This window comes from Achroia grisella, unplaced genomic scaffold (assembly GCF_030625045.1).
Source record: "Achroia grisella isolate CSIRO2021 unplaced genomic scaffold, CSIRO_AGI_Agris_v1 utg660, whole genome shotgun sequence".
NCBI lineage: Eukaryota > Metazoa > Arthropoda > Insecta > Lepidoptera > Pyralidae > Achroia > Achroia grisella.
Window position 1 is genome coordinate 5,729,139 of NW_026712984.1, and position 12,705 is coordinate 5,741,843.

At 33.2% G+C, this 12,705-nt stretch overlaps 1 protein-coding gene across 1 annotated transcript in view; it reads right to left on the reverse strand.

Annotated features, from left to right (window-relative positions):
• The window catches only part of LOC131849652 (MTOR-associated protein MEAK7), a 29,182-nt gene extending 18,793 nt beyond the window's left edge, over positions 1–10,389 (reverse strand). Inside the window, exons 1-2 of the mRNA XM_059199765.1 lie at positions 10,198–10,389; positions 9,100–9,262 (exon numbers count right to left, since the gene is read on the reverse strand). Of these exons, the coding sequence (XP_059055748.1) occupies positions 9,100–9,261 (162 nt within the window). The 5' untranslated portion in view covers position 9,262; positions 10,198–10,389. The remainder of the gene's footprint in view (positions 1–9,099; positions 9,263–10,197) is intronic.
• Between the last annotated feature and the right edge of the window lie 2,316 nt (positions 10,390–12,705).

A 12,705-nucleotide genomic window follows, 5' to 3' on the forward strand; every position in this document is an offset into this window, starting at 1 on the left:
CGCTTGCCCACCTCATTACTACGTCGGATGCTCGAGTCATAACCTTGGCTGACCAGTCACCCTACCCTGGCCTAATTTGTACATACTAAAAGTTATACTATCTACATATATAGATTATACTTTACTTTTGGTATATCATAAGGTAAAAAAAAAACTAGGTAGCAAAGGCTAACGTGAAAACCAGTTGGAATATTTGCGAAACTGAACATATTCCACCAAGAAATAAAGTGGAAATGTGAAAATAAATTTTGAGGATTTCTTACTAAATTCACACACTAAATGATTATCACTCACATTACATTACACACAAACACATAATTTAAGGTAAATTTTTAGGAATATATTATATATACTATATATAATGATATTATAAAACTGAAGAGTTTGTTTTGTTTGTTGAACGTGCTAATCTCAGGAACTACTGATTCGAATTGAAAAGTATTTTTGTATTGGCTAGTTAATTTGTCGAGGAAGGCTTTAAGCTATATAACATTACGCTATGACTAATAGAAGCGAAGCATCTATGAAAGTAGCTAGTTAACATATAGATTACTAGCTACTCGCCCCGGCTTCACGGCTGTACATGTATTATACATATAAACCTTCCTCTTGAATCACTCTATCTATTAAAAAAAACCGCTTCAAAATCCGTTGCGTAGTTTTAAAGATTTAATCATACATAGGGACGGACAGACAGCGACAGCGACTGTTTTATACTATGTAATGATACTCTATCTTTGGTATCATTCGTTAAAAATCACCATTCCCAAGCCCACTCACCGCTCGCCCCATATCTCATTACAACGGCGGTCGCCCGAGTCATAACCTTGGCTGACCCGTCACCCACCCTGTCCTAATTTGTACACACCATTAGGGTAGATATTCGGCTGTGACGTACACTCACGCCCTCTATTTGCTATTAATGTTTACATATCATTGTTTACAAGTGACCTATCATTTGTTACGCAAATGTTGCGTGGGCTGGAACCAATTTGATGATTCGTAAATACTATCCTGAGATATTGCAATTTATTTATTTATGTTTAGCAACGAGTTGTTATTTATTTTAAGACCTTTGTTGCTTGGACTTCAGAAATTGAGGACTCAAATTTGTGATTAGGTTGATGTATTATATTATCTATATATTAATATTATTATGTGAAGCAAGAACCTTGTACCCCAATTCAGGAGAATTTAAATCTCCTTAAAACTAAACTTCTTAATACCCCTTGTATTGAGAAATTTGAAAAAAGTGTATGAAATCTTATTAATATAATATACACGAAAGTTTTGAGTATGGATAGATGTTTGGTTACTCTTTCACGCAAAAACTCCTAAACCGATTTTGAAACTCTACAGTAATCTAGTTTATACATCAGAACAACACATAGGCTATAAATTACACGCGGGTGAAATCGTGGACTCAACTAGTAGTTTATATAGAGGTGTGCCGAATGTTAATTTTTTTTTAATTATGCATAAAAATACATTAATTTAATAAAGAAACATTACAGACACTACCATGTATTTGACACTCACGCATACAAGTATAGTCTTTAAACTTATAATTTAAATTATGGTCGAATTGTGTGCAGGAGTTCTTAGGAGCGCAAAATGCTAATTTTTTTTTAATTGTGCATAAAAATACTTTATGAATAAGTCAAAAATAAAAAATCGGACAATATCTCGTTTATTAGTTCAATTTGACTCTGTAACCTCATACAATAGCATTTTGACAGATTTTCGTAGGTCAATAATTCGTATAAACATCCACAACGATGAAAATATCCTCGTATCTATAGTCAAAAATATCCTTTTTTATGATAATGGAATGGTGCACCCGCCTGCGCTAACGGTTACCGCTGGCGTGGCACCATTGGAGGATGATAAAATGAGCATGAAGTTTACTCAATTAACAATCTTTTATGTTGATTATCGCATGCCTCTTACTTGTTATTGTGTAATTATTTATTTAGTGTAACATTAAAATTTTCTTACTCATTTTTCTTGTGATGAGTCTGTATTCCGAATGAGTGGTAGAATCAAAATATATAACTATTTAAAGTTCTTGTATTGAGTTTGTTTGAATAAAGAATATTTCTATTTTTATTTTTTGGGAAATGGCAATTTACCACAATTGTTTCCAGGGGAAACCGAGTGATCAATCTCAGATGGCACATTGCTAGCAATGGGGTTATTAAATTTACAATACTGGCAATCTCCCTCCGTCAAAAATCTCGTATTTTTACCAGGATCCACGTACATATGGCAACCCTGGCATGCTTCCTAAATTCTATTCCAGGTCCAAAGTTTACACCTCCCCGCTGATTTAGTTAGCAGTAAATCATTGCGGGCAGCCATTAACGGTTATGACCGTTGGAAATACGAGCGCGAAGTGAGACGTAAGAAATGGCGGGAAACATCGAGAAATAAAAGTTTTCGAATACTGACACATGTTTGTACATATTATGTACGCAAAGGTTTTTAATTACATACAAAAATAGCAATTTCATAATGTAAAAAAAACGTAACAAAAGGTATGCTAACGAGAGAGTCAATAGTACCTAATGAAAGTTAATCAAGTCACTAAGAAATAAAGTGGCCTGCAAATGAATTATAAGGATTTCATACAAAATTGATCGATAACAAAAATAAACATAAAAATATAGATTGATAGCTACATTTTTATGTTTATTTTTGTTTTCGATTTTTCTCTATAAATTTTTCTACCGACTTAGTATATACATATATAATAGCATTTTACAATGAGTGCTATATTTGATTCATCCTTCAGTTTATTAATTACTTACGTACATATGTCCTAACTAGCTTTTGATCCGCGGCATCGCTCGCGTTAATTTATCCCCTTAGGGGTGGAATTTATCAAAATCCTTTCTTAGGTGATGCCTACGTCATAGTAGCTTTATGCATGCAATGTCTCAGCCCGATCGGTGACGCACGTAATAAACAAAAATAAATATATATGGCTCAGATATACATAAATATACAACTTAATATATATATTCTTTTCGTACATAAAAATGCACCCAAAAATAAATATAAAAAAAAAATTATAAATTATAAATTACAAACTTTCTCTTTAAAAACAGTTGAAAATATGGATAAACGTAAAAAATCTTACAAGACATATCTTATGGGGACCAGTCCCCATAATACATTTTTTTTGTTCGGGTTATGGCTGCTGATTTTTTTTTTTGACAAAAAAGTATTACTAGGCATATTCTGGTCTCTATGATCTCTCTAATTTAATTTAAACATTAATCTATATTTTTATAATCAGTTACAAACTCATTTGACAAGAACATAATCAGAGTTTCTATTCAGTGCATTTAAAAATGCAACATCAGGATAATTGCAAGTGCGTTGTTGGCCTCTAAAGTGGGACTAAGCTGTATTTTTGGTTCGAAAGCACAATCCGATTTATCGTATTTAGTCTAGGCCTTCGCGAATATACTTTAATTTACAATATTATAGACCTTAACTACGGTACTATAGATATCAGTTTACAGTGACTTATAAAGGTCACAGTACTAATACTTTTAGTTGAAACCAATAACTGTTTTGACTGCGCGCCAAGCGTAGGTCATTCAGCGATAACTAATTTTTCAATGAAATTACAACAACGAATTGATTATGTAACCCAGTTGCTAACACTTCTAATTTCAAACAGATTGAATTCTACTTTTGCTTTGATTCTAATTTTGCTTTCTACTTTTGATTAGCTTTGATGTACTAATATACTATACTATATATAAGTACCTTAAAGTGAACAATTTTATTCTAAACTAGCTGTAAGTGGATTTAGCAAAAAAGTTAATTAGAGAATTTTTATAAAATAAAAGTAGCCCAAGTTACTCCTTACTACATCAGCTACCTGCCAATAAAAGTCCCGTCAAAATCGGTTCAACCATTTCATAGATTAGTCGGAACAAACAGACAGACAGACAGACAAATATTGTAAAAATTGTTATTTTGGTGTATATACCGTATTTATATACATACGCGTGTAGTAAAAAACGGTTATTTCAATACTACAGACACACCATTTTTTTTTATATGTATAGATGTATTTAAGTTGGTACTTGAAAAACCACGTTTAAAAAATATCTTTCACTGTTGAAAAGGTACATTTTTTCCAGAATAACACAGCCTATATATTAATAACAATAATAATCCTGAACAATTCACACAGCGCCATCTAGTTCCAATCTAAGTAGAACTTGAGTTGTGGTTACTAAACAATCTATCTACATGCATAAAATCTTTTTTTTTTTATAAATACATATATCACAGACGTTATATGATGACGTGATATCCGTGATGCACTTCAAGTTGCCACTTACCGTTAAATGGGCTATCAAATTGGGTTTCTAGTTACATAAAATCGTATTTAATAAAACGAACTGCGAAAATCTCGAACTATCGTTGAACTCCGATAAAGCAGCCGCAGTTTTAAAAATATGGTAGAAAAATCTAAAAACAGTATTGCTAGACGTGAGAGAAAAACACGCGTGATGGCGAGACGAAACGAACGGAATTTTGTGATATATGAGTCATAGTAATTTAAACTTTATTACTCTTACTATAGATGTCACTGTATTTGGTTGTCCAAATTACGTGTCGCACACGTGCCCATGTAAGTCTGTAATTTACAAGGGGATTTTTGTTCTCCGCGGACTAAAAAGTCCATCATTTGTGTTTTTTTTTATATATGATAATGAAATAGTGCACCCGCCTGCGCTAACGGTTTACGCTGGCGGGGCACCAGTGGAAGATGATAAGATGAGAATGAGGTCGGGTCAGTTAGCCCATCGTGATAAATTCATCTGGAATTTATCACGATGGTTTCCAGGGAGAACCGCGTGGAGGTCAACCTGACATGGTACATTGCTAGCAATGGGGTCGAGAGTCCACACTACTAACAATCCCTTTCCCCCCCATCATTTGTGTTAGGGTATACCAAACTCAGTTGATTTGGGGGGATGGTTTGCTAGTAATGGGACCGTATTTTAGGGAGCCCAACGACGCGGGGAAAACCACTTCTCCGCGTCATTGGGCTCCCTAAAATACGGTCGAGCGCAGTAATTACTGGCTTATCCGTCATACTCGCGAACGAGTGCTGCTTGTAAGGACTGGTCTGTATGAATCACTACGACTGATTTAAAACTTAGTTACTTAACCAGTTGATTATGATTTAATATTTTGACTAATGAATTAGTGCTAGTTGGTGTTCTGTACTCACACATATCAACTTAAAAATGTAAAGTTACATAATTATTTAAGAGAGCGACCGGCTTTCTTGCTACCTCTCATTATCTTACCTTCGCTGCAACCGAAACAGAAGACTAATAACAAGAGGACTAAGATATCATGCCCCTTATCCTGTAATTTTACTACATACCACAGCCTACCGAAACAGCTCACAAAGCAAGCTGCTCGGCTGCTGAAATAGGTGAGACTGAGGTAGATGACGCACGCAGATGACTTTTTACAAAGTCTACTTCGGTGAAAATATGATGGAATATTACAAATAATTTAAACAAATACAACTCCCAAAAATGGTAACGCTTCTCTTAAACTACTTACAACTACAGTACAAAAAAAATATATTTTATATTACCCATAACCTGGTGTTAATGCGTAATTTACATAGTGCTACCTCGTAGTGTCAACAAAATAGGCGAGTGCGTAATGTAAACAGAGGTTACTATATACAGTGACGTAACAATAGGGTGCTACTGGCAGAGCGGGAAAATACCACGGGCAAGATGGCCTCCAGGTAGGGTTGCCAACCTTAAAACATATTAGTCTCGTATGAAGAAACAAAAAAGTGATAAAATCGTATATTACTCCAATGTGTGGTGGTTCATGTCATTTGGCTCCCTAAAATATGGTTGAGCGCAGTGATGGCAGGCTCCTTGTAGGGATTGGTCTAATTTATTTTTTACTCAAGTAAATATATATTTATTTATGTCAACCTAACTATTTAGCAGTTTGTACTAACGTAAAATTCTAAACAACTGAAATTTATTTAAAACGGCATAACGCAAGATTCCTCATTCTTCATGTAATGATTCTGTCTGAGAAAGAGTGACCAAATCTAAAAATTATGACTAATCAAAAGTGCCTATATTATGTAAGCTAATTTAATTAAAGATTTCTATTTCTGCTTGGTTATCAAACCTGGTACCTAATTGTATTTTGGTCGATTACCTTAAGTCAAAATCTCTCACAAACTTGTACTGATAACCAAAGACCAAAAATCCTGTAGCTCTCAATTATTCGAGGATTTTCGTAAGGTTGGCTTCCCTAGCCCCTGGTCCGAGACGAATATAATATTTTTAAAGAAAGCGAGGGTAGATACCATGTGGTATAGTTACGTCACTGTACATATGAATGGGACTAACGAAACGAAATGTGAATCGGGTGTATAACTTAATTACAAATTTATATTACATACAAGTGAAACTAGGAATTCAGTGCAATTTAGTAACTTACATAGACAAGACAGGTACGTAATATTTTTTTATTAAAATGTTTTAGGGCTCTGGATACAAGTACATTTTTGCCCAACTTAACAAGTACACTAACTCGCAAGTTTTAGAATAAAAATTACAAATAAAGTCAATGTCCAACATATGTCAATTAAAACTGTTTCGCATGGGTGGGAAGGTGATTGTTAGTAACGTGGACTCATGACCCCATTACTAGCAATGAACCATGTCAGGTTGACTCCACGCGGTTCCCCCTGGAAACACGTTGATAAATTCTTCTTGAATTTGTCACGATGACCTGGCCTGACCTCGTGCTCATCTTATCATCCTCCACTGGCGCCCCGCCAGCGCGAACCGCTAGCGCAGTCGGGTGCACCATTTCATTATCATCCACAAAAAAATGGTAATGATAGGATGAATATGAAGTCAGATCAGGTAGCCCAGCGTAGAGGTCAAACTGACATGGTACATTGCTAGCAACAAGATCATTAATTCACATCACAATCCCCTTTCCCCCTATACGGGACAGTTGTCTCCAGCAGGATAGTAACAACTCCAGGAAGTGTAAAAAAATTGTGGGCAAATAGAAAGTTGGTAGTTAAGTGGTCAATTGGTTTATAAAAGATGCGTTAGCTAGCTTGGTAGCTAAATAGTAACCATAAACAAATATTTATTCATTTTTTAAATCAATTAAAAAAGAGTTTTCTTGAGAACAGCCTTTTGAAGCCAAAACTTGTCTATTAAATTTTAAATACTAATTTTAAATTATATATTGAATTTTAGTTCTATAAGATTTAATTTATTTTAAAAAGTTAATTAAATCTTACGCAATAAAAAACGGGCGCATCTTATGGATGTATATGGGCGCCAAGGCCATTAAAATGTCATTAGCAGTATTCAACCATCTAGAGAAATATTAATCAACTGGATACAACCCACTCCTGAAGCCACAGATTAACACATGGCTGTACGGTTTGGCGTCGTGTTTGCGCGCCAAACCGCATTATTCGGTGTTGTTTAAAAAGTTATAAAACAGTTCTGTCATGTCAAGGACAATGGCTTATTTTTGAATTTCGAATTCTAATATAGGGTAATAGAATTCGAAATTCATAATCAATAATCTATTTTTTTATAAAATATATTTTTTTATTTAATAGGCATTGGTGAGAAGGCATCAGGCAAAAAGTACATAACAAAATGACCTTAGTACTTAGTACCCAAAACTAAAAATTCTCATATATATATTTATAATTCATTAAAATTATTGCGAATGAGATAGTGACCTGATAACCTAACGTTTTTAGGATGGGAACGTCTATGTCTGTTTATGTTGAGTCATATAAATGACTGAATGAATGAAAATAAAAAAAATTCTTATTACTTTTTAATTATGTGAAATTTTATTTCCATTCATCTCTAGTATTTCTATGATTGTTTTTTTTGTTTCATTCTTTTCATTGATTGGTTTAATTGTTATTTATTAAATAATTATAATAATTACCAGAATAATATGCTTCAAACGTATTACAGTACCTGTCTTGTTTAAGTATGGTGACACAAAAATGACTGGACAGAAATTGATGTAATTGCTCAACTTCACTTACCAATACTTGTATGTAATGGATGTTCAGCCAGTGCCAGTTATTTAGGAAGACTTTTAATTTTATGGGGAAAAGAATTTCAATGTTAACTGCAATTTCTTTTAGTATGTCTATTATTATCTATTTTAAATATATCAATATTTATTAATACAATCAAAGGGAATTTAATTTATGAAATTGGGGAATAGGATAGCTTACAATGTTTATTACATTATCAGCTAATAGAAAAATTATAGGTGTTTTTGACAATTTTTTCTTTGACTTGCAAAGCATTATCAAGTGTTAAAAAACTATAGATATCACTAAAGATACAATCTGTATGCTTCATGGAAATATAAACATACGTTTGTATAGTATTTTGTAACTTTTGGGTTGTGTGGGCTTTCGTCAGGTACCTGTAGATTCCCCAGGGAAGAGGAGGGGAAGTAGTGGGTTCCATTAGGGAACCCGCAGAGATGGGGCCCGCTGCTAGAGTGGGCCACCGCCGCCGGAGTTGCGGTTGACTGTCATCGATCCCGCGACTCCGGCATAGGCGTTGGGTGAGGGACATCTTGGAGTTTTTAGTGAGTAGGAGTCTCACAGTACCCGCGGGCTTCCCATGGGCCCGGCGGGTCACCATAAGGTATTTTCTCCAAGTAAAAAAAAAAGTTACCTGTAGCTCTACAACCTACATAGATCTATTTGTGCTCACACTTTTCAGAGTTGGCTACCTATACCCGTAATAAGTTATGAAGGATATTCTTAGGAGTGATTTATCTCCTCAGGACATAGTGTATACTTTCCAAAGGAGATATTACGTTTATGCATGAGTGGGCTACAACCACATAGGATTGTGACCTATAAAAAAAATTAATGACATCAAAACAGATGGACAAATAATAAGAAAAACAAAGAAATGATTCAAATAATAAAAAAAACTGGCACCAGCTGAATATATATGTATAAGATAACTAAAACAAAGGAATAACAAAAAATGAACAAACTTCTAGCAACACTGCATCTACTTTTCCACTCACGATGAGATCATCCTCCCGTATCCTCTCAGAATTCTTACTGGCCGCTCTGAATGTTGCCGCTACATACTTCTGTTCATCTTTGGTCAGTAAGGTACATTTCGCTGCCAACTTCTTACTTGTGTTGCCCATTCTAAAAATAAAATAAAATATTTTAATAAAGTACAAATAATAAACTGCTTGTGATTATCAAGTAATGACTTGATAATCAAGTTTGTAGTATTTATTGCGTATTCCACAATAATTAAAAAAAAACATATCTGTTAGGCAAAACTTAGCCTTCGGCCGCTCGATAAGTCTTTTTGCAGGTTTGGAGTGCCTTTATACCTTTCAAATTTAAAAACTCATTAGGTATATTCTTTTAAAATCAGTTTTTATAACTGGAACATTACATTTAGTTTAAAAAGTAATACCTTGTATGAATATTAGTCACATCCTGATCTCAGAAAGTGAGTTCCACCCATATTCTAAATAGTAGTTGAGTGTTATACTATTTTATAAACTTCAAGTACATGTTGCAACACACTTCAATGGAGAGTTAACATACAAACATATACATAATATTACAAACATTAATGCCATTCAGAAATTAACAAATTAAATATTTTATATGTGGTGTTAAGTTCACCATGTGTACTTGTGTCCATTAAATTATAATAAATATGTAACGAGATAGTTAAACACATTTATTATTTTATATAATTAACTCATAAGGCTACAGCCCTTTTATAATACAATAATAAAGGATAACAAATAGTCATATTAAATATTTCCTACTTACTTCTGTTTTTCACTTAAACTTCACTTATTTTTTTTTCCTCATATGTATAAGGAAAGTATATACACAATACTAAATGTACAATGTACGTATTAATCTCTAATTGGACAACAGTCAATCATTTATTGACATTTGTATGGCAAAGGAAACCTAATCATGGTCAATCTCTGACCTTACATTTGAATACCTTTTGAAGATTTTAAGGATAAAATGTAGCAGAGTACCCTTTTTTTAATAATATATTAAACATTTCTAATGTATACAAAATTATATGTTGAATAAATAATTACCTGCTCGCAAATAAAGTTATTTAAAAATAAGTGCACGAATATCAACATTGATCACTCAATTATTTTATTACTAAAAAGCTATTTTTGTAGTTCAGCACACATTTCGAATGTTTACATTTTATATTAACTAATAATGTAGAAGTTAACAACAATCCCACAGAGAACAGACACATTTATTTAAAAATCAATCAATATTTTTCATGAAATGAAAATAAATGTAAATATAGGTTACCTGTCAATGTCAAATGAATTTGTTTTTTAAGTTTAACTTTTTTTATTTAAGTACCGGTCTCGTGACGAAGGTATAAATCCGAACGGATACTGTACACGACACAATAGTTAGGTAACACAACTTGCTTCGATCGTCGCGTTCGAGCGACTAGTTTACCTTATCGTGGAATAATATCGCGATAAACTGTAGTCTAGGAACACAAATTATATGGAGATTCTAAAAATAAATTAAATCACCGCAGCCTAAATACTTGAATTTTATTGTCAGATGGAATTATTCATTTAACTAATTATTGTTCGATGTGCAACATATACTACTGTACATACTACACTATACATTATAATAATACTATATTTAAAAGAATCGCATTAATTGTGTTTTGCTTCATTAATTCACATCTGTACATTAGCTCGTAGTCATTGCGTAAATAAACTTTATTAATCACTAATCTTTTAATATCTTTGATCTGAAAATTAACAAATTAATCCAGTAAACAGTAAACGTAAATCCAGTAAAAATGATTCCCAATAATGTAATGTTTTTTTTTCTTTTTATTAAGAGGCCTATTACAAAATGATGCCGCTCAACTTTAGGTTTAATCGCATGGATTTACGCACACATACAGTAATACACGCACACAGACGCAAATAACCGTGTAGCTCAATCGGTGTGGATTTAGTATGAACCATTTTGATCCTTGTAATATTTTAATTAATAATGTGATATGTTTCTACTTAACTGAGTAACATAAACTACTTATTGGATTTTTTTAAATAACGTGATTTATCTTAATTATCAAAGTGCTAATAATGACCATATTTTTTTATTATATTATTCCTAGAGGGTTGATGTCAGGATGCTGGCCGATTGTACAACTAAAAGCCAAAACCTTAAGTAATATGAGTAACAAATAATTGGGACAGGAAGATGAAATTACTATAACATAAATTTACTAATTAATTCTTCTTACGTATTAATTCAGTTTATTTATTAATAGATACAATATAATTTATTATAAGAGTCGGATACATTATTGCCATATTCACTTGTTCTAAATATTATACTTAGCAAATAATTATTTTATTTATATATAATAGTTGTGTTTTCAAGGCTTTGTTTTGATTTAAAGGTCCCATCCTTATATGTATATTAGGTGTGTCCGCGACTTCGTCAGCGTGGTATAATGAAATTGACCAAATAAAGGAAATATATTTAGATTATAACCTAAAAAAGTTTCTTTGTTTCACTTAAACAATGACGATACTTTTATGCAACCTTTCATCTCCGCTTTTAATCCCTTACAATACTTTTTTCGCACTATAAAGTAGTCTATGACCTTTCTCAGGGTATACTATCTATGTATATGTATATCTATCTATATAGACTACCTGTGTATATATATGGTAGTGAATTTACAAGGTACAGGGGAATAACACCCGAGTTTTCAGGAATGGCAACGCATGAGGGAAACAATGTGCTGATATGAACATGTCAGGTACTGCTCATGTATATAGGCGACGGTTACCCCTTTCCATCAGGAGAGCCGTCAGCTTGTTTGCCATTCTAAGTTGTAAAAAAAAACCTTCAACTGCTATCATTGCTGTTCCTGCATCATTGACGTCGCCGCATGATATTGGCTGATATTGCAGCTTCTCGTTCTTGGTTGGCCGATTCTTGATTCTTGATAAATAATTAATTGTTAATGTCAAACCTTTTTATAAATTATTATAAGACGCCTCATTGATTATATGTAATGAAATCACCATGAGCTATAGAGATTTTGGACAGAACCTTAAAAGACCTTAGAAACACCTCTGCTCTCATTGGCGGGATTACTTTTATACTTTTGCTGGAGATTTCTGAAAGACTCTCTGTGTCATTAACATCGTCACCCTTATGGACTTTAATTGAAAGTTTAAAACCACTGACAAATTTGAGAGCTCATTTTTATGGAAGCACAGATAGTGATTTCCCACACTAAATGCTCAAACTTGAGGAAGGAATTTCTCAAAAGCATGATCCAGTCATGAAATTTAAGCCCGCCGAACATGTGCAATGGCGTCCCATTGGATATATTGCTTACTAAAGAATTGAAAGACAATTTAATTGTAGACCATTATAACCGGTACGTTAGCTGGGTAACCAGCTTATATACCAAGAATACCGATGATTCCAACTGATCTGCCAATACCATTTTAACGTCTTCAATTTCCGGTTAAAATATCATCTACACATGTAATAGATCTATGTATGTTTTGATCTTAAAAAACTACGCA